Genomic DNA, 26,616 nt, shown 5'->3' with positions numbered 1-26,616 from the left:
ATGCCACTCACTTCCCAGTACCCACAGACCAAGAGTGCAGACTGACCGTTTACTAGAGTTACGCTCATTTATGCTGATTATGCTATTAGGAACTATGCAACCACATGTGTACATGAACATCTATGTATATAATGCAAACAGTGAACCATGGGCTGCTCATAATAAATCCATGGGGAAAGATGAAATAAGTAGTTTACATCTAAAATTCTGCACCATTAGTTGATAGACAGTGGTGTACTCTGATACTTTCTTCAAGCAAACTTTCTGGTAAATTAGGAATAAAATATTTCTTGAAAGCATTGGTGTCCCTAGTTCATATTATAGGTTTGATGTAACAGTCTCACTTTCCACTTAACTTGGAAAAAAAATTAAATAGAAATGAGATGTGAACTCAAAGAATGGTAAGCTGGCCGGGTCAAACAGTTTTGACTATAATATTTCATAATGAGAGAAAATCTTAGTGACGAGGTATGGAGTAATTGAAAGACTTCTTCTGACTGGCCAAACTTTCGGAAATAAAAATGATCAAACTGCATTAAGATGATAATCAGTCATTTTACCTTGAAAATAATGTGAAAAGTAAGCCTTTAGAAATGTCGAGTGACCAAATATGTGCAGAAATTAACTTTTTTTTTTTATTATATATCATATAATGTAGTAGTAAAGTCTGTTTGAAGTGCATGAATAAAAAGTTAGTGAAATTACAGGAGGAACAATCTATATAGCAATAATAGGTGCATTCCCTGTGCATCTGAAAGAAAAAAAAAAGAGTTTTCACTCATTTTGGCCTAAAACTTAGTGTTCAGGTTCCCAGGATTCTGACATCAGAACCCGGATAACGCTGATTAGAACCATAGGGGCTTTACAATAAAAGCTAAAATATTGACCATATGATGGCAAAAAGTCTTATTTTGTGGTTAACTGATTCTCTTCTAGCTACTCTCTGATGAAGTTGGTGGCGCTGTAGAGGAGGACCGCCGCCTCCTGGACGAGGACCGGGACCGCTCAGCATCGTAGGGGACGTGCTTGTCATAGTTCTCCATCTGAGCCTCGAGGAAGTCTCTCTGCTGCTGCCTGATGGTTTGGCTTATGAGCCCAGGCAGGGCGTGGATGCTACCAATCAAAGTCTCTAACTTCGTTTCCAGGGTAACGATCCTCTTCTCAAAGTCTTCACTTCTTTCATTCAAGTCGGAAATCATGTCATACATGATGTTCTGGGTCTAGAAAACAGGATTGAGAAGAACAGAGAGACAAAAAACGAAGGTTTAATTACACTTGCCCTGGAAGCAGACTAGCCAGCTATCAGAGCTTGAGGGCTGTTCTCCTTTTGGCAACTTGCAGTGCAACAGGGATGTCAGCTAACTGAACATGTGACCTGGCCAAACAAATTCAGTGTGTCTGTTCAATGCCAGGATTTAGAAAAGTAAGATCTTAGGAATTAATTTGATCCAGTTGCAGAAAATGGTGTGCATGTATTGCTGATGTTATGTCCAAGGATTTTAAGTGGTGTGCGGAGAGACAAACATGTTTTGATTTTATATTTATGTATATACTTTAAGGGCTGTTAGAAAAGTTAGCATGTCAAATTCACTTTGGAACATGTAATACTAATTAGGGCAAGGCTGATTGTTAAAAACAAGCCAATTTTAAAGAACAATACATAATAGTGCAGATGGTATTGGGATATAGCAGACATTTTGACTGGAATATGAATGAAGTTTAGGACAAACTGATTTGATTGAGTAATTTAGTAATTTAAAGCAATTAAAAATGCCTAAATATCTTTTTTGCTGCCTTATGTTCCAAATTATAGGCTCTCCTTTGGGTCAAATAGAATTTTTACGATAACTAGCGAGAGAATAAAAGTTAGAGGAGATACTAAAGTTACCAATCCACCTTGTTAGCTATGGCTTAATTAGAACTAAGTGGTTTGAAATATGAAAATGTTTTCAGTGTCCTAGTGAATTTTGCAACTGGTTGTCCTGATCAGAGGGTATTCATAACTGACTCCCAGTTATAGTTCTGGAAATAGGGAGACAAGAGACAGGGAAAGAGGATTTCAGTGCTGATCAGCTCAGAACCAGAGAGGGAAGAGGGTGATCAAGAAAGGAAGGTTGGCGACATTAACCTTAGCCCACTGCAGCCTTTCCCAAGCCTCAGACCTTTATGGCTAAGCCTGCTCTCCTATCATATTTCCCTCTGTAATACGTGTTCTTATCCTGCTTAACAACCTCTTAGTGATGATAAATGAACTTAATGAATAAGGAGGTTACTGTTCAGAACACAGGCAAACCTTCCTGGATTTGGCCAGGAAGACAGTTCATTAACTTTATGTTTACTATACAGTCTTGAGACTATGTGAAACTATTCATTCAGCAAATACTAAACTCTTTATGTTATAGACAGTCTTGCAATAATAATAAGCATGGCACTAAAGGAGTAACTGAAAGACACAGCCTCTTGCCTCATAAATATATAATTTTACTTCAAGAGTATATTTATTATGTAGAATAGTATATATTATAGTGAAATGATATATTATATATATTATTTTCAAGTGACCTCTGTTATTTTTTCATAAAAATACCTAATTTCTTTTAATCAATCCATCCTAAAAGAGATCAATCCTGGGTGTTCATTGGAAGGTCTGATGTTGAAGTTGAAACTCCAATACTTTGGCCACCTCATGCGAAGGGTTGACTCATTGGAAAAGACCCTAATGCTGGGTAGGATTGGGGGCGGGAGGAGAAGGGGATGACAGAGGATGAGATGGTTAGATGGCATCACCGACTTGATGGACATGTGTTTGGGTAGACTCCGGGAGTTGGTGATGGACAGAGAGGCCTGGCGTGCTGCAATTCATGGGGTTGCAAAGAGTCGGACACGACTGAGCGACTGAACTGAACTGAACTGAACTGAACTGAGGAGTGAGAATAAGAACCTGCTCCATCTTTGTTCACAGTGTGTCCCAGTGAGAACCATGGGTGTAAATATTAGTTGAGCACATCTTCAGGCCTCATGTATATGTGCTTCCCAGCTTAAATGAACGATACATGATCTCCTAGGGGTTCAGTTCAGATCAGTCGCTCAGTTGTGTCTGACTCTTTGTGACCCCATGGACTGCAGCACGCCAGGCCTCCCTGTCCATCACCAACTCCCGGAGTTTACTCAAATTCATGTCCATTGAGTCGGTGATGCCATCCAGCCAGCTTATCCTCTGTCATCCCCTTCTCCTCCTGCCCTCAATCTTTCCTAGCATCAGGGTCTTTTCCAATGAGTCAGCTCTTCGCATCAGGTGGCCAAAGTAATGGAGTTTCAGCTTCAACATCATTCCTTCCAATGAACACTCAGGACTGATCTCCTTTAGGATGGATTGGTTGGCTCAACTTGCAGTCCAAGGGACTCTCAAGAGTCTTCTCCAGCACCAGAGTTCAAAAGCATCAATTCTTTGGCATTCAGCTTTCGTTATAGTCCAGCTCTCACATCTACACATGACCACTGGAAAAACCATAGCCTTGACTAGGCGGACCTTTGTTGGCAAAATAATGTCTCTGCTTTTTAATATGTTGTCTAGGTTGGTCATAACTTTCTTGTCAAGGAGTAAGCATCTTTTAAATTCTTGGCTGCAGTCACCATCTGCAGTGATTTTGGAGCCTCCAAAAATAAAGTCTGACACTGTTTCCCCATCTATTTGCCATGAATAGAAGTAAATCTTACTTCTATGGGTAAGTCACTAAATACTTCACTTCTATTTATAAGATATCAAATATTCCACTCCAATATATTTATACAGTATGTATTACTGAAATACACTAAAATGAATTTAATTAATGGGACTAGGACAAATAGGTATAATTTTTGAACAATATAATGGGGGCGTTGTAAAGGATAGGAACAACCAAAATAAAACAGGTAAAACATCTAAACGTGATATAAGAATTGGGGACTATTAATGTACTTTAAAAAAGTAGTGTGAAGACATACAGATCAACGGAATAGGACAGAAAGCCTGTTGTTTAAAATATGTAAAAAAAAAATTTATTGATGAGTTCTATTTAGCGTTAAAAGTGAAAGTCACTCAATCTTGTCCGACTCTTTGCAACCCCATGGACTACACAGTCCATGGAATTCTTCGGGCCAGAATACTGGAATGGGTAGCCTTTCCCTTCTCCAGAGGATCTCCCCAACCCAGGGATTGAACCCAGGTCTCCCACATTGCAGTTGGATTCTTTACCAGATGAGCCACAAGGGAAGCCCATTTAGCCTTGAACCTCATAGTAAAACCCAAGATCCGGTTCTGCTCTCATAGGGATGAGACTAAGCTACATATAAGCATCCCAAAGGTATTGCCTCATAGTTCATTTATATTTCTAACTGAACTTCCAAATCACGGCAAGCAGGAAAGCTTTTAGAATGGGGTTGAACATGTATACAGGGAAAGTGCACATTAAGCAAGAGTTTTAGAAAAATTCTTGTAAGTTGGGCCGTCATGTCAGTCTGGTGTGTTGGTTTGACTGGTTAACTGGCTTTGGAGTGGCCGCCTCCTGAAGAGTTACTGGTTTCTGTGCAGTGGTTAGTTCCGACAGGTGCAAACACGAGGGCTGAGACCTCAAGCTCACCTTCGCCAGGTCCACCAAGGTGTTTGCTTGGTCGTTCAGTTTCCTCTGCTCCATCTTTACACTTCTTAATCTAAAAGACAGAATCTGAAGTCAGAAAGTTTTTCTTTTTCTTTTCTGCGACTATCATAAGTCTTCCAAAGAGCATGCACAAAATTGACAAGAGCAAATAACTGCATGGATAATGCCTTGAATATTTGGGGGTAAAGTCCCAATTGGTTATGTATCTGGTACAATGAGAAGCATGCTTCCCCAACACCGCAAAAAAGGAAGGGAGAAAGAGACTAAGAGACAAGGTATCCCTAGGACAACTATTTACCAGGGAGTCAAAGTTGAATTGAGAAAGGCTCATAAGGATTTTACCATATGAGAAAAGCCAAAACATTCCTTAAAGCCCCAGTATCGTGACAAATAGACATAGGAAGAAATATGCAAAGCAACTGGAATTTGTCAGTGTTGGCGCATGAGCACCTTCCTATGTCTATGTGACTAGATACAGGTGTTAGCCCTGTTTGGTCTGAAATGGATTGGGTTAGGTATTTGAACCTGATGAAACACAGTGATAAGTGAGATTCTCATTAGCAACAAGAAAACTTTTATTCAACCAGCAGCAAGATAACTCAAAACACATAATTCTCTTATTCTTCATTGTATTTATTTATTTCACTTGACTTTTACACTGCCACTGAATTTGAAGGGAAGCCAGACCATTTCCTTGGGAGAATTTCCCTTCATTTTTTATTGTAGATAAAAGTCACAGGACAATTAGAGTGTCTGACAGATGGTATCTGTTCTACTCGTAAAGTTACTTTTAGAAACTTTTAAATAACATTGAGTATATCTGATTGACAGTCATAAAACCTTTTTTTTTTTTAATTTCAGAATGAGTACTTACTAGGCTGTAACTTAATGACAGTAATATTTCAACAAATATTTATTCAGTGCTTATTTCATAGCAAGAAATTAAGATTTTCCAACCAGAGAAAAGCAGTCTATTGCTCTTTAAGTCAACAATTCAAAGCCATGCTCCAACAGAAGCAGGTCTCTCTGAGCTACTTCATGAAAACCCATGCTAACCTTATTACTCTGGTGACAAATCATTTCATAAAGTATAGTGTTAATGCTGGAGCATGTATTCTTGATTATTTCCCAATTTAAATGAAAGGTAATTGGCTAGAAGGGATACAAAAATTCACAGGGCAAGATTTTACTGCCAGGGAGATTTCTGTAACACATGTTCACGATGCTCAGTGATTTTGTTCTGAAATATGTATCTTCAATATGCCACCAAATCTGTCCATAGTGAAAAGACATAGTGAAACGCTCCTCCTGCCAGTGAGCGTTTAAGTGACACCTGCTTCTGACACGATCTTTACCAATCTCAAACAGGTTAAGGTTAGATCTTGTGATTGTGACTATGTGTTTCTTTATTAGAAGACTTGGAACTAATTTAACTGGCTTCTTTTTATGCTATTATAGTTATGGAATATGTTTTAGTCTAAAAGAAATTTGCAAACACATATTTAAATCTAATATGTTGTTGAGAAATGTTTCTCTAAGTACTTAAAAGAAGTTGCAGTTCTTGATGTGTGCCTTTTAAAAAGAGTAAAAAAAAAAAACCCCAAACAAAAGCAAACCAACTTTAAACAGGTGTGGGTTATTCTAGAGAAATGTACTAGAGAAAATAACAGTGTCAGACATGGACTCTATGCTCCTTGGCCCTAACCTGACATTCAGTTTCTTTGTGTGTGAAAAGAAGAGAGTTAGATTGGGATTTTCTTTCTGAAGGGCTGGATTTATACCAACGGAGGTGCTCTAGATGCCTAAGTGATACTCAAGCAAGACGTGAAAGCACACTAAAAGAGATGGAGAGAGAGTTATTCCCTTTAATTCTCTTCCAATTCTTGAATTATTATAAGAAAAATCTCCCAGGCTAGTCCTATCCTGTTTTTATCTCCTAACACCTGCTCTTCCCTTGTTTTTTTTTTTTTTTTTTTAAAGAGGGAGCAGAATCTCAGTTCAGAGCTCTCTGCAGGCAACAGCTTGTGGCTTGAGTTCAACACCAGTGGCTTAGTTGTCAACCAATTTACCGTTACCTCTCTCTCCTTGCTGGGAGTGACATATTTTTAAATCCGTTTATGACAGGGATTTATATCAAGCTTTCTTTTCAAATTTAGGGAAGTCATAGCAGAGTTAGCACATGAATGACTCGAAGTTTAGGACCACCAGATGGGAAGTCTCCAGCATCGGATCAGGACAGCACAGTTCTGAGCTCTGCATGCCTGCTAGCAGGGCCGGGGCTGGTCCCCTGGGTGAGGCGGGTCCTCCCCCTTCCACACAACATACTTCTCTTGGCTAACTCTATTATGCCTCTGACAGTAGAATTTTGCCCATTTTATTTTCTGCTAATCTGGAAAGCTGATGTAGAGTAGCCTTGAACTTAAATCATCTTGCCGTGTTGCCGCTTAGACTGCCTGTAAAGTAGAATTGGTACAAAAAGCCTGTGTAAGCTGCAGCTGCCAGAATAAAAGGTAACATGCAGGTGTGTATTTTACTTCTCCCCCCGCCCAAAAAGAAGAATAAGAAACATATGTTGATTTCTTCCTTGTGAACTTCACTTATCACAGGAAAATATCATGATTTCGGAACACATTTCCACAGCAGCAATCAGACTACTAAAATTCACAAATAAAGGGTCCGCTTGGATGCATGCAGCCAGTAGGAGATTCTGCGAATGCTGAAAGGGGCGGCTCACACAACTTACTTCCGCGCTCTATGTTTCATTTTGTTGAAATAAAAAGACAAAACAAAAGAAAAGAAACTGTAAAATATTCTGGAACAAAATAACACAGAGTGGTGTTCAGCTGTGCACAGGGGGCTCGATTCATGAGCTGGAAGGTCCTGTTAAGATTCTGCAGAGTTTGGGCGTATTGATCAGAGAGAAACACTATTCCGTTCTGTCATCACCTTCTGCATTGCTACTGCACTCCCACCTGAAAGTGCATAGCTTCCTCCAGAACTAGAGTTCGGAAGGAAGAACTTGGATCAAGTTATCTTGGCCTCTTTGAAACGTGACATTCAAGTAAAATAGGAGACGTTTTTGCCTAGTGTGAATAGGATATAGTTAAATGGATACTACTCTAAACAATAGGATTACACTTTTTTTGGAGGAGGTACATCTTTTCCAAGTCGGGGCTATTGGGAAGCCTGGTTTTCTGAAAGGTGGGTAATCTAACACTCTCTGTTATAGAAATTATTGGATTTCTTGGCTTTGAGACAAGTGCATGTTAATTGATGAGTCTCTAGCTGAGACGTAAGAATGAGAAGCTGTAAAGTTGATACCAGAGAAAGTGGTAAAAGTTACAGAAACAGAATGCTTCATTGAGGCACTAAGTGATGATCCCCAAAGACAGACAGGGTCCTAAAAAGAGGACACAGGCCTGCAGAGTTAGGCATCCGTCAGAGACTAGAAAGTCCTGTGTCCGGGAGAGAGGCCGTGAGGCTTGGGAAAGAGAAGGAGAGCTGAGACAGAGGAGGCTGGTAGAGGGGATAGAGCTACTGCAAAGCTCCCAGGACAAATCAGACGAGAGCAGAGGCCAGGAGAGCTCTAGTAAATGAATGGGTACATTTTTCCTCAATTGGCAAGGTCCGATTTCCCCCGCTGCTGCTGGACAAGGCTGGGCAGTGAAGGCAGTAAAGGCCATGCCCGTAGGAATCGAGCCCTATGTGCTTTCCTTTATGACTTCACTCACTAAGTTCAAATGAAAGGTAATTATGCATAATTAGAATAATCTAGCCCCACCCAGCCCATCTACTTTTCACTAAATTGTAAGGACCCTCCCACCTCAAAGGAAACCCCACAGTCCCAAGACTAATTTACAAAACAATTTATCTTTGAGTTGTTTGAAGCTCATCTGTTTTAGAAGTACACACAGCTACAGAGGAAACAGTGAGAAATGTCTGAAAGAAGCAGAAGAATCACATGTGGCTTCCTCTGCCCAAAGGCAGCGTGCTGAAAGACACACGACACCTACACCATGAAACCCTTCACAGCAGGTCAGTGCGTCTTGTTGCAATACACCGATTGCTTAGGAACAGCTTTTATACTTAGTTTCCCTGAATAGTGTTTTGCCTTTTTATTATAAAAAATTTCAAAACGACAGCAAAGTTGAAAAAATTTTACAATGAATATCCCTAAGTTGTCCCCCAACGTTTTGAGTGTGAATGTATTCGGAGCTTAAGAAGTCTATGACAGACTTATATAAATATATAAAAAACCACCATTTACATATGGCTACAGAATTATGAGGAACATTGTCAAAGCATTTATTTGTTTAGGTTCTATGAAAGTTTATCAATGCCATTAAAGGCAAGTGTCACATTTCATTATATATTGAAGATACGGTACACTAGCAGGAAGGGATACTAATATAATCCCACAGGAAATGGGATGTGTGATTGCTCAACCCAAAGACTGACCCATGGGCTTAATTCCACGTCACCTCTCATCCTTTCATCCCAGGACCCTACATCTTCTCACAACCACAAAGGTAAGTTTTCTTTTTAATAGACTCGAACAAAATAGGTTAGTATCGAAACATTCAAGTACAAAGAAAGAATCCTCTGCAGTATACCATGTGTACCTCTTGTATGAATGCTGATGTTACTGTGTTGTATGGTTTGCGGGGGCATGTAGGAATGATCACTCTACCAGGAAAGTTTACCAGGTAACTCTTGAGGGGGAGGTGAAATCTTAGCATCGCTCAGGGGACCCACTCTCTTAGGTCTAAGCCTCAAGAAATCAGGATGCGGAGGTAAGCAGTCCAGATGTGGTACCTAGCTTTAAAGGTAGCTATGACTCTAGGAAGCAAGCACCTGCTTGTGAGCTGGGTCTAATACAGTGTTCCTCTCTTTCACTTTTACTCTTCCCCAGACTTGGAAAGACTACTATCTTAGCATTCTTTTCTTTGTAACGTGGAAAATGCATAGTTGTGTGTGTCCAGTCAAGTAACAGAGCTGAAGCAGAAATAAGGTCACTTTGGTGCTGGTGGCAGTGAGGAAAGAACATGCGTGGATTGCTAAGATGGCAGGAAGACCAGCTACTCTGCCACGTGTGCAAAATCTCCTATTTTAGAGGTTGGATTCTTGGATTTTATTTTTATTAGGCAAGGGAGTAATTTCTGTAGAAATACATATATGTCTGTAAATATAGACACATCCCACATTTTCAGTGTTACCTCTTAAAAAGGGCAGTGGATGGGTATGTGAAAAGGTAGAAGATGAATGCTTGGTGATTTTCCACAGAATGTAGGTGTAATATACATATGATTTACCTAAATAAGTAAAATGAAAACTTCAACCTCAGAACTTGCTGTCTGCTGTGCTAATTAGCTCTGAGAAAACACATATCACTCTCTAATCTGGATACTTAGTATTTACCTACCTTTCCATGATTACCCTGGTAGGCTGCATGAGAAAAGCCAGTTTTCTGACCCACAAATGTGATGCATCTGCCCTTCTCCATATGGAAATGGCATTAAGAGCAAGGCTGCATGACATCACAGCTGACACTCACTTAATGTACTTACAGTAATGATGCTGCCAGCCTGGGGGGAGAAAGACCTGGTGCTTTCAAATTATCATGGAAACTTACTAGATAGAGATGTGTACTTTAAAGCCTATGATGGTATAACAATAAAATGGTATGAATGACTTAAATTGAGTAACCGTGGCTTGGATAAAGTCCGAATAATGACAGAAGAGTGCAAGGCCTCTAAGAAATCTAAAATCAATGAACACATAGCGTATAGAAAATCCCCCAAATCCTGATTGAAAACTAATTTAAAAATTCAAGTATTAAATCAATTGCATGTACTATCTTCATATAAAGATGTTTTGGCAGTATGTTAATCCAAGTAGATCATAAAATTTTAAATTTCTTCCAAGGTTTTGTGCTAGATACAAACTAAACATCTTAGAGCAAACTATATGAATAAATAAATGCAAAAATAAGATTTTAACTGAAATTATTGCTTCTATTTAAAAAAAAAGAAACTGAATAGACATTTTAATTAATATATTATGTGGCTATTCTCCCAATAATGAGTTATTTTTCATCATAAAATGAATGGACAAATGAAATTCTAAGAAAATTTATGGAATTATTAAAATGCCAAATAATGTCTTCTGGGAACAAACATGATAATGTTCTCTTTTTCCCTCTCTCATGAAAGAAGAATAAGCAGGTGCAAGAATTAAAACCCAGATACTAATGCAGAATGAAAGTGAAGAATGGTACTTACTGATGAATAGCTTGCAAGAATTTCCGTTGATGTTTTCTGACTTTTGCATGATCTATCTTTTTCACTAGCTTTGTATTTTTGTAAATTAGCCATGTTTCCCTGAGTACATTGGCAGCTGCATTTTTCACCTGTTAGGAAAACAAACAAACACAGCTGGTGATAAGTTGCAGAGCAGAATCCTTTGCAACTTGGTTGGGAGTCTACTCTTTAGCCTGATGATCATGGTAAGCTCTGGCTCTGCTTAGTAACTCGAAATTGTTTTCTTGAATCTGTGTCTTTTGAAAAGTACCTATATCTGTCTGAGAACACTTACCTTGAAATATGAGAGGCTACTGATCTCTTTTTTGGGCTAACCTCCTCCATGAGGAACCTTTCATTCACCACTTAAAGGAAAAAAAAAAGAAGCAGCTACTGTTTTCTTCACCTTGTACTGTAATTGCTCTCTCCATGTTCTTCATTTCCCTGGAGAAAGGCAAGATGCCAGAAGGCCAAGGTTAACCTTGTCCTTTGCAGCTTGTTCAGCATTTCTGGCTGTGCTCTACAGGAAGGGCATGTTCCCACTGCTGAATGTACAAGGAAACCCAGTCAGCCAGCCTCCCAGCGTGACTCAGCAAATGGCATGCTTGTTAGCACACTTTAATCAACTGACAGAGAGTCTATGTTGTCAAGATTTTGTTGGTAATTTAAATACACTGTGTTTCACATGGACAGGACAAACCTAAAGGATGTTAGTGACACTGCCAAAACCTATTGTGGCTGATGGAAAGTGTGAATACATCCTAGTGAGACTTCAATCACTTGCTTTCTTGATGCGTCTTTAAAAATCCCTACAAGTCCTCTTTCTTGTTCATAAGACAAGAACTGATGACCCAGAGCTTTCAATTGTGCTTGTTATAAGCTACTTATTCTGAGGTCAATCCATTTAATTCTTTTGAATGGTAGATAAAGGATGTCTCACAAGGAGAACTGCAGGCTAAAGGGGGACTGGGTAGAGGAAGACAACTTTTTAAAGATGAAATAATATCATTTGCAGCACCATGGGTGGGCCTAGAGATTGTCATTCTGAGTGAAATAAGTCAGAGAAGCAGAAGCATTGTATGATATCCCTTATATGTTAACTAAGAACACATGATACAAATGAACTTATTTATAAAACAGACTCAAAGACTTAGAGAACAAACTTACGGTTGTCAGGGGAAAAGATCAGGGGAATGAACAGTTAGGGAGTTTGGGATGAACAGGTACACACTAAATATTTAAAGTGGATAACCAACAAGGGCCAACTATATGGCACAGGGAACTCTGCTCAATGTCTTGTGACAGCCTGAATTGGAGGGGAGTTTGTGGGAGAATGGATACAATGTATATGGATATGTATACAATGTATATGCATGGCTGAGTCCCTTTGCTGTCCACCTGAAATTATCATAACGTTGTTAATCAGCTATACCTCAATAGGAAATAAAAAGGTTTTTTTTTTGTTTTTTCTTAAAGGCAGTGTTGTGGGGAAAGACAGAACAATGAACTGGGCTTCAGAAACAGATTTTAAGTCCTTGACTTTGGACCAACCACATCAGGTCAAGGAGGTTAGCTAACCTTGTAGGACTTGAGTTTTCTCTAACATGAGAAGGTTAAAGAGAATTACTGTCAGTACTTTTCAGCACTTAGAATTACAATAAGAGAGAGTATTATAATTTACCAAAGCCATGGCCCAAGTAGGCATGTGTATTTTTCCACTTTAGCAGAGAAAGCATCAGCCTTGGTGGCTGATGGTGAATCCTTTTCCTTGGTGCTGAAATGCTTTCTTTTTGAATGAAACTGTATTGCTAGAACCCACTAAGAAAATGGCTGGTATCTTAAGACTGCTTTTAGTTGTGACTTCCTTTGGAGATTCATTAGACTCTGCACAGGGAACACTCTTTAGCCAAGAGAAAAATGACTGAAACATGGGGTGCAGAACACCTGCAGTGCATGTTAGTGACATCACCACCACCAACGGTGCAGTGAAAAGGGGCTCCAGTTAATGCTTGGATCTTCACTCTTATGCAAACACATTTCTCCTCCTCACAGAGGTGGGAGTCTGTTCAGAAGGCTCTTCCATCCGACACTGACATCCTTTGTAAAGGTAAGAAATTGAATATAGTGTAATTTGCTCAAGTTGGAGGACCCGGCTTTTAATTTTTATTTGGAGTATAGTTGATTAACAATAATGTGTTAGTTACAGGTGTACAGCAAAGTGATTCAGCTATACCCATACACGTATCTATTATTTTTCAAATTATTTTCCCATTTATTTTGTCACAGAATATTGAACAGAATTTCCCATGCTATACAGTAGGCCCTGGTTGGTTATTTATTTGAAGCACAGCTGTTGTGTACATGACAATCCTAAATTCCCAGTCTATCCCTCCTCATCCACCCTTTCTCCCTGATCATCATAAGTTCGTTCTGTGTGTTCCTGTTTTGTAAATAAGTTCATTTTTTTTAGATTCTGCATATAAGCAATATCATATGATATTTGTCTTTCTCTGTCTGATTTACTTCACTTAGTATGATAATCTCCAGGTCCATCCACGGTGCTGCAAATGGCATTGTTTCATTCTTTTTTATTACTGAGTAATATCCCATTGTATATATGTACCACGTTTTCTTTAGCCTTTCATTTGTTGCTGGACATTGAGGTTGCTTCCAAATCTTGGCTATTGTAAACAATGAACACTGGGTGCACACATCCTTTCGAATCATGGTTTTCTCTGGATATAAAACCAGGAGTGGAATTGCTGGATTGTATGTAGCTCTGTTTTTAGTTTTGAAAGGAACTTCCATACTACTCTCCGTAGTGGTTGTACCAATTTACATTCCCATCAACAGTGTAGGATCTGCACACTCTAGTATTTATTGTTTGTAGACTCTTTGATGATGGCCATTCTGACTGGTGTGAGATGACACCTCATTGTAGTTTTGATTTGCATTTCTCTTACACTTAGTGATGTCGAGCATCTTTTCATGTTTATCTTGGCCATCTGTATGTCTTCTATGGAGAAATACCTATTTAGGTCTTTTACTCATTTTTTTGGTTTGATTGTTTTTGATATAGAGCCATATGAGCTGTTTATACATTTTGTTAAAGAATATTATCATTTCATTCTTTCACATGGAGCTGTCCAGTTTCCTGGCACCACTTACTGAAGAGACTGTCTTTTCTCCATCACATAGTCTCACTTCCTTTGTCATAGATTAATTGACCACAGTAGTGTGGGTTTATTTCTGGGCCTTCTATCCTGTTCCATTGATCTATATTTCTGTTTTGATGACTTCAGCTTTGTAGGAGGACCATGTTTTTAAAGAGTGGAGAGGCAGGTGACTGACCAGCACTGCCCGGGGTTGGGACAGGCCCTTCCCCACTTATCAAGGAGAAGGGCTGTTTACTGGAGGTCTCAGCTCTCTGAGCAGCTGTACCACCTGGAAGACTGGTAAGGGATCTGGTATATCCTCCCTTCCTGGTTTTATCAGCTCAAGACATAGAATAAGAACCTAGAATACAGACCGGCGAGGCAGCTAGAAAACTGGGTAAGCAGTACTGAGAAAAAACATGGCAGTTGAATATAGGAGTGTTTGGAACAGAACACAACAATTGATTTTGGTTTGGATTCTCATCTACAAAGAGCAAATGTCAAATTGGTTAAGTCCATAAAATTTTCAAAAGTGATCCAATGCTCGTCCTTAATGTATTTTAAAAGGTTCTTTGCGATGGTAGAGGAATAACTAGAGGGGAGTCGGGATGGGTTATAGTTCAGAGTTCTGACAAAACACTTGCTCCTTGGAAGGAAAGCTATGACAAACCTAGACAGCATATTAAAAATCAGAGACATAACTTTGCTGACAAAGGTCTGTATAGTCAAAGCTATGGTTTTTCCAGTAGTCATGTATGGATGTGAGAGCTGGACCATGAAGAAGGCTGAATGCCAAAGAATTGATGCTTTCAAACTTGTGGTGTTGTAGAAGACTCTTGAGAGTCGCTTGGACAGCAAGGAGATCAAACCAGTCAATTCTAAAGGAAATCAACCCTGAATACTCATTGGAAGGACTGATGCTGAAGCTCCAATACTTTGGCCACCTGATATGAAGAGCCAACTCACTGGAAAAGACCCTGATTCTGGGAAAGATTGATGGCAGGAGAAGGGGGTGACAGAGGATGAGATGGTTGCATGGCATCACTGACTCAATGGACAGAGAGAGTGAAGGACAGGGAAGCCTGGTGTGCTGCAGTCCATGGGGTTGCAAAGAGTCGGGCACAACTCAGTGGCTGAACAATAACAACAAATAAATTTATACTACTAAAAGTATTGGGGTGTCCAAAAAGTTAGTTCAGGTTTTTCTGTAAGATGTTATGGAAAAACCCAAATTAACCTTTTGGCCAACCCAACAGTAACAGTCACCAGATGACTTCAACCCACTTCACAGGTATAAAGGACATGACATATTATTTTATAATTACTGATGAATCAGCATTATACTAAAGTCATAGGTAGTAAGGTAAACTATATATTTTAAGTGAAACAATACTTTATAAACCACAAAACCTCTTATAGCTGACTGGCTTTTAATTGAATATTTGCTTTGTTCAATCTGATAAGATACATAGAGCATTATATAACAGGCTACTTTGCTTATAGATTTCCTTTGATTTTTACTATTTTCTTTTTCAACTTATATATTTATGTCTTTTTCTCTTTTTCTTCCTCTTGCTTCTTCCTTCAGGGGCTTTTATGAGTGTCTTCCAAAATTCAAGTGGAAGGAACATAATCTGTTTTAAGAAGCAGGAGGGCTTCTTAACTCTCATTCTGAAAATTACGGTAAACTGTTGCTCCATATACTGTGGGTGATACCTCCAGGATGCCCAGGGAGAAACAAAGGTCACTAAGTCTGTGCAGCTTAGCAGGATGTGTGCTCTCTGCCCCTGCAGCAGCAGAGATGGATGTGCTTAGGGCGCCAACCTTTCTCACCAGCCTGGTTCTTCTTAAGAGCAGGTACCTGGGGCAGGGTGAATGGAGCAGGGAAAGGGCTCCATGCATTTGTATTTCAACCCTCTAGGATATGTAGCCAAGCATGATATAAAAGCCATACAAAGTAAATTCTCTCGAATTTCTGTTCACTTGTTGAGAGACCTGCAACAGACAAAATTACATAACTGCATAATAGTGTTCTTATTATGGATCTGATTGAGAATTCTTAACAGGATTGGAAACACCCACTGTGGACATTAATATGTACAATTATCCTTCATGGTACATGTAGCGACTTGAAAAATTATGTCTGGGCTCTCAGAATTGCTTGTTTGCAAGTTTCTTTCCAAAACGTAAGTAACCAGAGGGCCAAACGCCAAGATTTCCTCTTGGTTCAGACCTGAATGTACAGTAATAGTGATATACTTCCCAAAGCTTTAGCACAGTAAACAAACTGTCTCCGTAAGGTGATTTGCTAGATATCTGTTAAATAGCTGGTCCTATCTTACTAAGCCTACTGATAAGTTATCGCTATTATGCTTTCTTTTTGAAATCCTTACAATATTCTGGTTACATGGGCCACTGGCCATTTTTGAATTGCATTGTGTCATGTAAATGGTTGTAACTACATAGGACAGTGCTCTGAATGTTAGTGTCCAGTGAATCGTGTGTTCTACGAATGTAGTCCTACAGAGAAAAGAGTTCTGTATAAAATTGTTCCTCAAACTTTGTGCATGGGGAATAGTTTTTCATGGAAATTGTCAAGATACACAATGGAAGACTTGGAAGGTTACATTTTTTCCTGCCAGAGTAATCTATCTTTTAACATTCATATTGCTTTTTCTTTAGATTCATGTTAAGATTTCAGAATGTTGTGACCATTATTACTCCTGTTGACTATCAGAAAGCTTCAGTGTAGTGTTTCAGGGAATGGTTGCAGTTTTCTCTAGCAATAAGGAGCACCCTTGAATTTGTCTTTTGAATATGTCATGTTAGTAACTATGTGTGGCTTTTAGGTCCTTCTTTATTAAAAATTATAAATAGGCCCACTTAAAAATTCCATAAATAAGCAAATGGAAAGGAATCAATTCCATTCATTGATAACTATGACAAATGACATTCATTGATAACTATATAAAATAATGCAGAGAGGACCACAAAAAGGCTATTATTTTCATATATTGCATTGAGTATAGTAATGGAATGGCTCTCATAAACTGGAAATTTATGTTTGATTCTAATGCCATCTTAACATTTGCTCTTGTACTTAGTGACATTTTGCCTATAAAAATAGATCTGTCAGCAAGCCTGCTTGAGTGTCTTTTTCAGACCTATTAAAGACTCTGGTCACAAGAAATATTGCAAAGTAGCTTCACTTTTAAGAAATAGTAGTGAGATAATAGAATTAAAGCATCATGAACATGATACGTGTGTGTGCTTCGTCACTCAGTTGTGTCTGGCTCTTTGAGACCCCATGGACTGTAGCCCACCAGGCTCATCTGTCTGTGGGGATTCTCCAGGCAAGAATACTGGAGTGGGTTACCATGCCCTCTTCCAGGGCACCTTCCCAACCCAGGGATCAAACTCAGGTCTCCTGCATTTTGTGTAGATTCTTTACTGTCTGAGCCACCAGGGAAGCCCCATAAGCATGATGCACTATGTGAATTTTGAAAGTAGAACAGTACTTCTTACTGAAAAAGCTTTCTACAAACAATATGACTCTGAATTCAACATTGTTGTGGTTTAGTCTCTAAGCTGTGTCTGACTCTTTTGTGACCCCATGGACTGGAGTCTACCAAGCTCCTATGTCCATGGGGTTTCCCAGGCGAGAATACTGGAGTGGGTTGCCATTTCCTTCTCCATAATTCAACACTGTCAATAGGGAATTTATCAAATGTCTATAAGAACTTACAACAGAAAAGCAGTAACATCAGAAAACTTGATCAGTTTGGGGAAATGAGTCCTAGTCATTAAAACTAAAGGAAGGTCACTTAGCTCTCAGATCTGGATCCTTAAAGGGGACCCAAGTGCAACATTAGTGAGAGCACAAGTCTTTTTTTCACCAAGCAGGAAGAGACACAACTTTCATCTGATTTGCTGAAGGAAGAGCATTATGAAAGTTTAAAACTCTCTGATCCCTGGAATATAGCAGTTAATTCAGAACCCCAACAACATTAGACTTATGTGGTCTATTTTTATAGTTGAGTAAATACCAAGGTTTCCCAATTATTTCCTGACTGACCTAAAGTTAGGAAAAGTTTAGTCTCCATGTGAAAAAATGGAACTGACTTCAAGAATGCTTTCCCTGTAAACCATGTCACTTCAGCTTCAGAGGTCAAAGTAAAGCTATTATTGCCCAACGGTGATAGCAAACAAGAGCTCCAGACAAGATGACAGAGTAGAAGGATCTGCGCTTACTTCCTCTCACAAAAACACCAAAATCACAACTAACTGCTGAACAACCATCAACAAAAAAGGACTAGAACCTACCAAAAAAGACATGCTCCTTCCAAAGGAAGAAGCCACAGTGAAATGGTAGGAGGGGCACATTCGTGATTCAGTCCGGTCCCATACCCCACAGGTAGGCAACCCTCACATTGAAGAATAATTATATCACAGGATTCTCTCCCTCTGTTCTCCCACAGGAGTGAGAGGTCTGAACCCATGTAGGGTTCCCCAGACTAGGGGACTGGCATCAGGAGGGGACCCTAGAGCATGTATAATGAAATCACCTGAAACCATAATGATGTGGCAAATCAACTATATCCCAATATGAAATGATTTAAAACAAAGAAAGAGAAACCATAACTCTTCCCTTTGGAGATACAGGGGTGGTAACTTACTCTTTTTGTCAGCTGAGTGTCCATCATGAAGTTGTGCACATGCTTTTCTGCTTTGGTAAGTTCTAGCTTCCTTGCTACCACAGCTACCACCAGGGCTGTGCAACCAGCACCCTGAAAAGCAGGGGAGAAGAGAAAATCCCAAGAGTTATTATTTTTGGTCTCAACCACATTAAATAATGTTTTGTACTATGTACATGGCTGCTGCTGCTGTTAAGTCGCTTCAGTCATGTCCGACTCTGTGCGACCCCATAGATGGCAGCTCACCAGGCTTCGCCGTCCCTAGGATTCTCCAGGCAAGAATACTGGAGTAGGTTGCCATTTCCTTCTCCAGTGCATGAAAGGGAAAAGTGAAAGTGAAGTCACTCAGTCGTGTCTGACTCTTAGCGACCCCATGGACTGTAGCCTACCAGGCTCCGCCGTCCATGGGATTTTCCAGACAACAGTACTGGAGTGGGGTGCCATTGCCTTCTCCATGTACATGACTACCTAGAGATAAAAAGTAAACTGTAGTAATCGCTGTCTTCCATCAATATGACAGAAACTGCATGGCCAATAAACATAAGTAACATGCCTTTAGACTGATGTTAAAAAATGTAAAATAGGTGAACTAAGAACTAAAGCATGATGTTTGTATCGAACGTATTTTAATTATATGAAATGAATGGTAAAACAGCAACTTACTGAATTTTCAAATTAAAAAGAGAGCAAATCAGTTATACTCAAAGACAGAGCAAAACAGAAATGTAAATCAGTGAATTAGCATAAATTCACAGAAAGGAAATAAGAATTATCCTCTAAAAAGTAAAATTCTATAATCTGTCAAGAAAAAACCATCAGGTCTTCAGGATGGTCAACCATGAAAGGTCAGGAATGGAGACAGATGCATTGTATGCACAGCTTCAAACTGGTCCATGCACAGAACAGAAAGGATTGCAGAAAGATTTGAACCTGGACAACACACACACAGGAAATGCTAAAGGTCAGGGATAACCATCTTACTGCTCCAGATGTTTACCAGCATGAAGAAAGGCACGTGCTACCTTTATTTTGAAAAACTCAACAGTGGCCCCTTCTCTAAGTTATAGGCTATTGTACTGACCTCTTAGGAGAAGTGTGATACTGCCTTGCCCCAGAGATGAAAGCCCTGCTGCTCTGGGATCAAGGTGCATGCATTCCAAGTTGTGAGGCATGAGGTCTTCTTGATTCAAAGACCAATGATTACATTCGGGGTCAGGAGGCAAAGCTGGGACACCTATGGGAGGGCCCAGGCTAGGAAGTCCTGCTCCAGACAGAACCTCAACCTTGGGAGAACCACAGAGAGCTGAGACTATCTAGCTGTCTCGGTACAGAGACAACAGTGAGCCACAGAGGAGGGGCACAGACAGTGAGACTTTACGGTACTTGGGGATCTTGCAACAGACTGGAATCCTTTTAAACTAGTTTTAAATAGCATCCCCTCTATGTTAGCTAAGACGGTAGGATGCTCATTGAATAGCCCTCCAAGAGAATCTCAAATCCCCACAAGGAAATCTGGTTTTCCTCATTCCCAATAGGTCTAAAAATCACTAGTTTTAATAGAAACTCTGCAGCCCCTTAAAAATGTGGTCTACATCTTAAATATCTAAGTTTAAGGGATTGGTTGTTACTTACAGCATTTTCATATTATAAAAATAATAAAATTTTATTCCTATAATATCTAAACACTATAAAATTTAGACAAGTAGGTTAAAAACTTGTATACGTAACTTGCTTCTAATTTTATTTTTTTTAAAGGAATTCATATTTGGAAAGCAAAGAAGCCCAACTGTGAAAAGAGCTTCTCTCTCAATGGCTGGAATACCAGGAAGTTAATTGATTCTTTGTGCTTTCCCTAACAGTCTACATTATTTACACTGAATACATATTACTTATACAAACAAATGCTCACCTTTAAAATGACAAAGTTTGTAGTTAAGAAAACATTTAACCTAACCTTTACCTATCTTTATTAACCTTAAAAATTCAACCTAGGAAAATGACTTTCTTCATAATTCATACTTATGTTTTATTATATAATTAATTATAGAATCATTTTATTTGAACTAATAAGTGTAATTTAGCCATTCAACTACTAACCAAAGAAGGAATTTTTTATCTTACTGAAGGAGTTGTTGCAAAGAGGGACAAGATTGAGGAGAGGAAAAGAAAATACACTGTTTTGTATTGCCACAATCTGATAATTACAAATATACAGAGATGGTCTTACTAATAGGGTAATGGTGTTTAAATACAGTATTTCCAGAGGGTTTAAATAGCTCCTTCCACCAAGCTCTATGGAGAAATCAGTATCCTCAGAAATGAAGTGATACTGATCATATGACCAGAGAAAGAGGCCAGAGGGTATTAGACCTACCTGGTTTAACCTTCTGATTTTAGAGATGAGGCGATTAAGACAGAGTGATTATTCAATTACAGACTCTGACTACCATTGGTATATCTTCCACCCTTTACCCCATCTCATAATACTTTTATCCATACGTAAGATCATGTATATTCTTATTTGTGATCACTTCCATATCCATGACACAATATAGAGCACTGTATTTCTAAGCAAAACTTCAGCTTATTATAAACTCTTAAAGTATGAATGTTTAAAAACTGAGCCCTATGGTTAGTTACCAACATAAGTGAAGTGAAGTCGCTCAGTAGTGTCCGACTCTTTGAGACTCCATAGACTGTAGCCTACCAGGCTCCTCCGTCCATGGGATTTTCCAGGCAAGAGTACTGGAGTGGGTTGCCATTTCCTTCTCCAGAGGATCTTCCCAACCCAGGGATCGAACTCGAGTCTCCTGCATTGTAGGCAGACATTTTACCATCTGAGCCACCAAGGAAGCAAGGCAAAACCTGATTCTTATTGTTTGAGTGGTACAACTTTTAAGTCAAGTTATCTTAAACTTGATAGTGACTAGAATCTTTTAAAGTGCTCCAACATAGAGTCACTGCTTTAAGTGAAGGAGGATATGAAGAGAAAATGGCAAACGACATCAACTACTCTCTGTTTTAAACACAAGATAAAGATTTTTACTTAAGTCATTTCACTTACTTATGAAGACTTTCAGGAAATGATAAACAAGGAACATAAAGGCAGAGGGTAGAGAGGACAGGGTCAGAAATGTCTGAGTTGTGTTGTTACTATGCTGATTATTTTGGGCCGTGGGTAAAAGTGAAGTTGCTCAGTTGTGTCCGACTCTTCTTGACCTCATGGACTGTAGCCTGCCAGGCTCCTCTGTCCATGGGATTCTCCAGGCAAGAATGCTGGAGTGGGGTGCCATTTCCTTCTCCAGGGAATCTTCCCAACCCAGGGATCAAACCCAGGTCTCCCACATTGCAGGCAGACACCTTAAAAGGCCCTAAGCTTTAACTCTCTCAGTATTGACTCTCTCCTCAGCTCACATAGGCCATGTGTAGACAATGAAATAAAGTGATTTTAGAGCTGGGTACTAATGAAGGAAAAGAATGGCCTTTTGAAGTATCTAAACCTATTTTGTTGCCACAAAATCTAAATAAGTTATAGTAGGAGAGGTTAGTCTGAATCAGTGGAAGGAAGCAGTAACCACCCAGGCTCACCATCGGTACCTACCCATGGAATGAGAACATTCGCTTGACAAGTACAGGATCACCTGTTGCATGTCTGCTCCCAGGCACTCCTCAATATCAGGAGCAATAAGAAAGTCAAGAGCAGCAATGGCTTTTTAATAAACAGTGAATATAAAAACAGGAGGGGCTTCGACCATTAGAGAGATAGCTGTAAGTGGCAGTTGGCACTATAGGCTGAATATTATTCTCCGGTGGCAGGAGGCCACTGGTGTGATTCTTCTGGAAAGAAATCAAAATCCCAACAGGAGTGGAAAATCACTGGTATCAAGAGCGTTTGGAAGTTGATTTTTATTTGTGTTTATTCTTGAGCTCTGCTTTTTCCTGCTGCTGTGGCCTATTTCTTGCTGAGTGTTCTCTAGCTCACCAAAAGTTTTGTGTATTAAAATTAGTACGTCTGTTGCAAAGTACAGAAGCAAGTGAATCTGACAGTTAAGTAATTAGTAAAACTATTGCTTATATCCCTCACTCCATGACCACACTTGTAACCTTTTAATTATACCCCAAAAGCCACTTAGAAACCTTTTTTTCCAAAGTCCTTAGCTCCTTATATGTAAGTCTTATACCTTCCAGGTTCTTAATAAATCACAAGATGTTTTCATATGTATAGAATCGGGTTTCAAAAAAGTAACTTTTACAATTATGCAAACTGAAGCTGGCTCATCCCAGAAAGTTTTCTAGGTTCAAACTTAAGTTCCTGCTAACATATTAATGATTATAGTAATTTAAGAAATGATGTGATATTATTGTCCACTCAGTATCTACTTTCTGAGCCATTCTGTTTCATAAAGTGAATGAGAATGAATGTAAATATGCTTTTACAACATTTTCTCCAAATCTTGCCATGATCACAATGGATATAGAAACAGTTGGGACTAACATATGTTACTCTCTGAAATTAAAATCCCTGCATGTCTTTAACGAGATGAGTCATAGTTCTTTCACCAAAGTCAGAAAATGTATCCTGGTTACTTTTCTTCCATTTCATTGTGCTATTAAGAAAAAACTAAGCAAGTAACTAACCTGCCACTTCAAGATACTCAGAAAACTAATATATACGTGTGTGTGTGCATGTATGTGTGTGTGTGTGTATATATATATATATATATGTATATGTATATGTATATGCATATATATATGTATATATATATATAAGTATTAATGCTCATTATGCTAGATTAAAGTGAACAGACAAAAGACAATCAGAAAACATAAACTATAGTTGAATCCCAACACCTGGAGAGTCTTAGATGCTGCCAAGTTAAAATGAAGTCTCTGCACAGGATAGGAAACCACAAAAAAAAGATAACCCAAGGAACAGGAGAAGATACTTGTAAATGACACAACCAAAAAGGGCTTAAACTCCAAAATATACAAAGAGCTCATACAACTCAATAACAAAAAAGCAACCCAATTGGAAAATGGGCAGAAGACCTAAACAGACATTTCTCTAAAGAAGATACATAGATAGCTAATTGGCACATGAAAAGATACTCAATATCGCTAATTATTAGAGAAATGCAACTCAAAATTACAAGCTATCATGTCACACCAGTCAAAATGGCCATCATCAAAAAGTCTACAAACAATAAATGCTGGAGAGACTGTGGAGAAAAGAGAACCCTCCTATGCTGATGGTGGGAATGTAATTTGGTACAGCCGTTATGGAAAATAGTATGGAGGTTTCCCAGAAAACTAAAAATAGAGCTACCACATGATCCAGCAATTCCACTCCTGAGTATCCAGGCAAAACTATAACTTGAAAAGATATATGCACCCCTATGTTCATAGCAGTACTATTCACAATAGCTAGGCCATGAAAACAACCTAAATGTCCATCAATAGATGAATGGATAAACACACAATGGAAAACTACTCAGCTATAAAAAGAATGAAATAATGCATTTGCAGCAACATGGATGGACCTAGAGGTTATTATAATAAGTGAGGTTAGAAACAGAAAGACAAATCCCATATGATATCATTTATATGTGGAATCTAAAATATGGCACAAATGAACCTCTCTAGAAAACAGAGAGAGACTCACAAAGAGAACAGACTTGTGGTTGCCAAGGGAGCGGTGGGAAGGGAGAAGGATGGGCTGGGAATTTGGGGTTAGTGTACGCAAACTATTATTTATAACATGGACAAGCAACAAGGTCCTATGGTATAGCACAGGGCACTGTATGCAGTCTCCGGGATAAACCGTAATGGAAAAGAATGTAAGAAAGAATATACACATGTATATATATATAACTGAGTCATTTTGCTGTACAGCAGAAATTAACACAATGTTGTAGATCATTCATGTTATAAATACAGCAATAAATAAAATGTAGTGCCTTTCTCTGCTGTATTCTTCTCTAATATAGCACATACATTGAAAGCCATGTCAATCCCTAGAATGTAAGACAAGCTCAAGTAGCTCATTTTCCCTAAGATCATTTATCACATAGTTCAAAAAATTCAGAGATATGACATATTTTTATGTTAGATCACTGGTGATGCTCATCCTACAAATATACTTCTAAAAATCATGTTGAAGCACCACTTTGGGATCACGCTTTAATAACTTAATGTACAAGCCGATGGAAATGGAAATTCCTTTAACAGCACACTGGGAAAAGTTTTTGATTCTTTCCTGATTGAAAAAGGCATCTGCCAAATATTCAACATAATAATAATGAAATTTATAATGTGGAGGGTAGTTTCAGAATACTCACCACCACAGAGAATGACTGCAAAAATTTGCTAATGTTCAAATGATTCCCCTGTTAAATTATCCTTCTGTCTTACAATACCTCCTAAAAGGTCAAGCTTCAGTCTGATAGCTGACTGATGGACTATGGCTAATGAAAATTTGTTAACATACAGTTATTTTGAAAAAATCATGTTTTCTACCAAAAATACACCTAAATTAATGAAATAGCTGAAAGATTAACTTTCATTTTAAAATATTAACTTTTCCTTTAAAGGGAAATTGAAAACATTGCCCATTTTTCTGTCCCTGGAGTTGAATGACTCAATACCCTAGAACAATAAATATATTTTCAATGCACTTTTCTGACACAATTATTTTTTTAAAAAATACATAAAACAAGCATTTCTGGCAAGTAAGATTCTATAAAACATTCAGCTTTAGTATTATATCCCACTGTAGTTTTACAAGGTCTCTTTAGGTCATAAAAATAAACAATATTCAAAATAACTTTGAAGACAAATTCCCTCTATTAAAATGCCCCTGCCTCTGAGTATCTTCAAATACAGTTGGCCCTTGGACAAAGAGGGGGATGGGGACACAAACACTCCTTGTAGTTGAAAATCGAGTATAACTTATAGTGTGTCCTCTCGGAGAAGGCAATGGCACCCCACTCCAGTACTCTTGCCTAGAAAATCCCATGGACGGAGGAGCCTGGTAGGCTACAGTCTACGGAGTCGCTAAGAGTTGGATACAACTGAGCGACTTCACTTTCACTTTTCCCTTTCATGCACTGGAGAAGGAAATGGCAACCCACTCCAGTAGTCTTGCCTGGAGAATCCCAGGGACGGCGGAGTCTGGTGGGCTGCCGTCTGTGGGGTCGCACAGAGTCGGACACGACTGAAGTGACTTAGCAGCAGCAGCATAGTGTGTCCTCTACTCGCAAATTCAATCAACCATAGATTGTGTAGTACTGTAGTATTAATTACTGAAAAATATCTGCATGTAAGTGGACCCATGCAGTTCAAATCCATATTGTTCAAGGATGAACTGTATTGTTGATAGGAAGGTAGAGGTCAGTTAAAATCCTAAGGAAGCAGGGAGAAAGGTATGTGTATGTTTTTTGAGTTCAGTGATAAAACCTAGGTTTAGGAACCCCAACTCTCCTTTAGGGTGATTTGCTTGCTCAGTTCCTCCTTGTGCTTCAGTGGCTGGCAAGAAGGAAGTGGTGCATAAAACCTGGTCATCAACAATGAGTCATCTCTGAGTTTAAATCTCCTTATTAGCAATGGTGCCAATGTGAGCACATGTATTTCAGAGACAGGAAGGTCAGCTCTGCCAACTCAAAGTGCATATAGTTTAGAAAATTTAGGTGTAATTGTAGAGACAATGAGTTGAATATGAGAGGGTCACAACAACTTTCAGTGAAAAGCAGCTGCCTAATTTCTTAAGAAATTTTCTTGGGGAGAAGTGAAGGTCTGCTGAGGGCAATGGTGGAGAATTCAGCCTTAGGGCTGA

The 26,616-nt window shown here is 38.9% G+C and overlaps 1 protein-coding gene across 7 annotated transcripts in view; it reads right to left on the bottom strand.

Moving 5' to 3' along the window:
* Positions 1 to 613: 613 nt before the first annotated feature.
* Positions 614 to 26,616, bottom strand: part of KCNN2 (potassium calcium-activated channel subfamily N member 2) — a 476,417-nt gene continuing 450,414 nt past the window's right edge. For all 7 annotated transcript variants that reach the window (XM_081505792.1, XM_081505793.1, XM_081505791.1 and 4 more), the window contains 4 exons: positions 18,768 to 18,878; positions 10,919 to 11,046; positions 4,620 to 4,689; positions 614 to 1,220 (listed from right to left, as the gene is read on the bottom strand). In XM_081505792.1, coding sequence (XP_081361918.1) covers positions 933 to 1,220; positions 4,620 to 4,689; positions 10,919 to 11,046; positions 18,768 to 18,878 — 597 coding nt within the window. In that variant the 3' untranslated portion in view covers positions 614 to 932. The remainder of the gene's footprint in view (positions 1,221 to 4,619; positions 4,690 to 10,918; positions 11,047 to 18,767; positions 18,879 to 26,616) is intronic.

This window comes from Giraffa tippelskirchi, chromosome 7, assembly GCF_054371585.1.
Source record: "Giraffa tippelskirchi isolate mGirTip1 chromosome 7, T2T-mGirTip1v1.2.pri, whole genome shotgun sequence".
Lineage (NCBI taxonomy): Eukaryota > Metazoa > Chordata > Mammalia > Artiodactyla > Giraffidae > Giraffa > Giraffa tippelskirchi.
This window is presented reverse-complemented; position numbering and strand designations above follow the sequence as displayed.